Below are 2922 nucleotides of genomic sequence, written 5' to 3'. Positions count from 1 at the left end.
CTGATTTTAACCCCCTCACAAAATCCAAAGCAGATCATGAGAAAAACTCAATATAATTTATTAAATAGTTCCTGAGGAGCACTAACACTCTCGATACAATAAAAACCAATAAATTAACACAGGTATCGCCTTCTGCCTTCGCAAAGGCATAATGAAGATAAGATTTAAGTCTGCCGAGGAAAAACATTCTATAAATGCCAAGACGGAGAACAGCGTCATAACCTGACATCTCTTCAAGTTAACTCACACATTTATACCTCAGTCCTCCCGGGACTAGCCCATCTGGGGACTCACTGAAATTATTCATTGGAATAATTTACAGCAGAGCAGTCACCCTTAGCCTGCCAGTTACGTTTTCTCAAGGCTTCAGACATTTCCACCATTCCAAAGGGAATAGGTTCAGCCAGATGGCCTTGAATGGCCTACTGGGGTCCAGAATTCAATGATTGAAGCACATGCTCCAGGCACGCTGAGAACTGTTGTAAAACGGCCAAGATGAAGTTTTTACGTTCAAAGTTGTCTGCAGGCATAGAAACCTCTGCTTCTGGTTCACGTTGAAATTTGAGTTTGTCCAGCTGTTCTATGATTTTATCGATAGTATTCTTATCTGACAATGGTCTGATCGCCCTGAAATAAGGCAGGATGGCGGAGCCATTGATGTGCGGCAGTTGGGAGTCAGAGCTGAGACACGGTAGCGAGGAATGGTTAGATTCTGGCAACCCCATCTCCTTCTTCAGCTGTGGGACGGGGAGGAGACATGGGTGAACATTACATCCGCAGTAACGGCTAGAAGTCAAAGTGCGTACGTCCGAACGCTCCCTCTGTGATGGGCTGGGTGGGCACGTCCCCCTTGCCATCCCATGTAATCGGTGCCACCACCGTGTGAGGCTGTGGTCACCACTATTGCCTTTCCCAGAAGAAGCTAAAGGTCAGTTGGTTCACAGAGCTGGCCCAAGATCAAGGGGCGGACCCGGGATTCTAACCCATGTCGGCAGCAGTTCTGAGGCCTCTACCGATAACCACTGCTCCATACTGCCTCCCCTGCTCCATGCGACCAAGGCCTCCACACACCTCCCCAGGAATCTTCTCTTAGCTGCTCTGGGGCTCAGAGAGGGGGAATAGGAAAGCATCTGGGTTTCCATCCTGCTTCTTGCTCTTTGTGACTCTGTATTAAAGCCAGTGTATCCCCAGCTCGTCAGGGGGATGTGTGCACGTCTGGAAAGGCCTCCAAGATGCCAGGGAGAGTTTTTCCAAACATACTGACCACACCCTCTGACTCCAGACCACACCCTCTCCTGTCCCTCTTCCCAAGGACTAAGAGATTTGGGGTTCAACTGAAATGCTAACGGCATCTCACCAGCCTGAACTGCAGAGTCACCTTGGCTGTAACAACCTCTGTTTCTGTGCCCGTTAAAGCCAAGGCTAAGGTTTAAATGTCAGGGGGTGGAAGGGAAGGGCTAGACCAATTTTGTGAGTTGTTTCCAGGTTTTGGGTTTTATTTGTTCGTTTAATCAAAGCTGCCCAAGAGGTTCTATCTTGAAGACAACTCTGGGAAAATGGAAGAGTATTTACATTTATTCAACCTCATACTTTCCTCCCAATGGGGTCGGAGTCAGCAGAGCCTCTGGCAGAAGCAGACTGGGTCCTAATTAAACAATAAAGTAGCATGCAAACAGACCCCCAATTTGTTCACTGCCCTTCTCTGCGGTAAGAGAGACTCTCTGTGCCCCAAGAGGATTTTAATATCCTGAATTCACTGAGACATCATTTACAGCTGAGGTTGACCTTTGCAGGCAACTAAATGGTCAGGCAAGATGGCCCGTCCCTAGGGTTGTGCTACAGGCAGGAAAATCCATGTAACATTACCGCGAACTAGATATGTTAAGAATGAACAGACCTACTAAAGCAGATCCTATAGTATGTGAGAAGTCATTGAACTTCAGACTGTCTGGGCTAAACTCTGCCTCCAACCCTCATGAAAATTCCATTGTATCCTGTCTAGTTGTTCCCATCTCTTCCTGGTGTATCCGCAGCCCTAGCTTGGGGGCTAAAAATAGTAGGCCTCTTCTAGGGGCAAACGGAAGGCATTTTAAAGAAATGGCCTGGAGAAGAAATCTGTAAGGGCACTTACGTAGTCTCGCAAAAGTCCCTTAGACATGGGCCGTAATTCCAAGATTATTTTTCGGACGTCACTTGGTTGTAGTCGATGGGTGGGTGCCATATGGGAGGGCAGCAAGGTTTCCATGCAGCAGAGCAGAAACAGGGCAAACCTGGCGGGTCCTGGAGAAAAAAAATGATGCTGTGGGCCACGTGGCCAGACGCCCCCTGCCCACCCCAGTTGCAACCACCGAAGCCGTTGTTGAGCAACCACTGGCCAAGCCCCTCCAGAGTCTTCTCTATCCAACGGGACAAGACCACGCTCATGAAACAGGCATCAGGGCACAGTAGTACCTGCATGGGAGAGCATGGCGAGAGAGCACACAGGGCCTGCTCCGGCAACAGCTTCTAGAGCTAGATGTGCTCGCCATGGCCTCTGGGAGATATATAAAGGGCCAGTTGTGAGGGAAAAGAGCGATCAACGTCCCGCCCATGGCAAAATCATTGCTCAGCTTTTCTCCAGAAAACACTTTCAATATTCTGCCCCACGAGGCTGGGTGAAAGCGGGACTGGAAGGAAATGCTGAGGTTACCCTCAAGGTGGGCAGATGCCTGACTCAGTACAGACACACACAGGAAAGCACACACATCTTTGCCATTTCTTCTGGGAAAAAGCTTGTCGATTTGACTAGAAGAAATTTTGAAGCCCAGATTTGACAGGCCTAACTCCCCAGGAACAGATGATTTACAGGAGCTGAGGGTCAGTGCCCCACAGGGAATTTCTGGGGAGGGTCACAGTGAGTATGCGTAGGCGTCAGGCTGGCAT

General features: G+C 49.0%; 1 protein-coding gene across 1 annotated transcript; it reads right to left on the bottom strand.

The window, feature by feature from the left end:
• Window positions 1-315: 315 nt before the first annotated feature.
• LOC125917138 (interleukin-31-like) lies at window positions 316-2467 on the bottom strand. The gene is made up of 3 exons (XM_049623403.1): window positions 2452-2467; window positions 2132-2280; window positions 316-737 (listed from the first exon to the last, which is right to left on the bottom strand). Exons 1-3 carry the CDS (start codon window positions 2465-2467, stop codon window positions 423-425), a joined length of 480 nt encoding a protein of 159 aa, XP_049479360.1. The 3' UTR covers window positions 316-422.
• Window positions 2468-2922: the final 455 nt, after the last annotated feature.

Source organism: Panthera uncia, unplaced genomic scaffold, assembly GCF_023721935.1.
Source record: "Panthera uncia isolate 11264 unplaced genomic scaffold, Puncia_PCG_1.0 HiC_scaffold_1520, whole genome shotgun sequence".
Lineage (NCBI taxonomy): Eukaryota > Metazoa > Chordata > Mammalia > Carnivora > Felidae > Panthera > Panthera uncia.
Note: the sequence above shows the minus strand (reverse complement) of the source record. Positions and strands in the feature narration are given on the sequence as shown.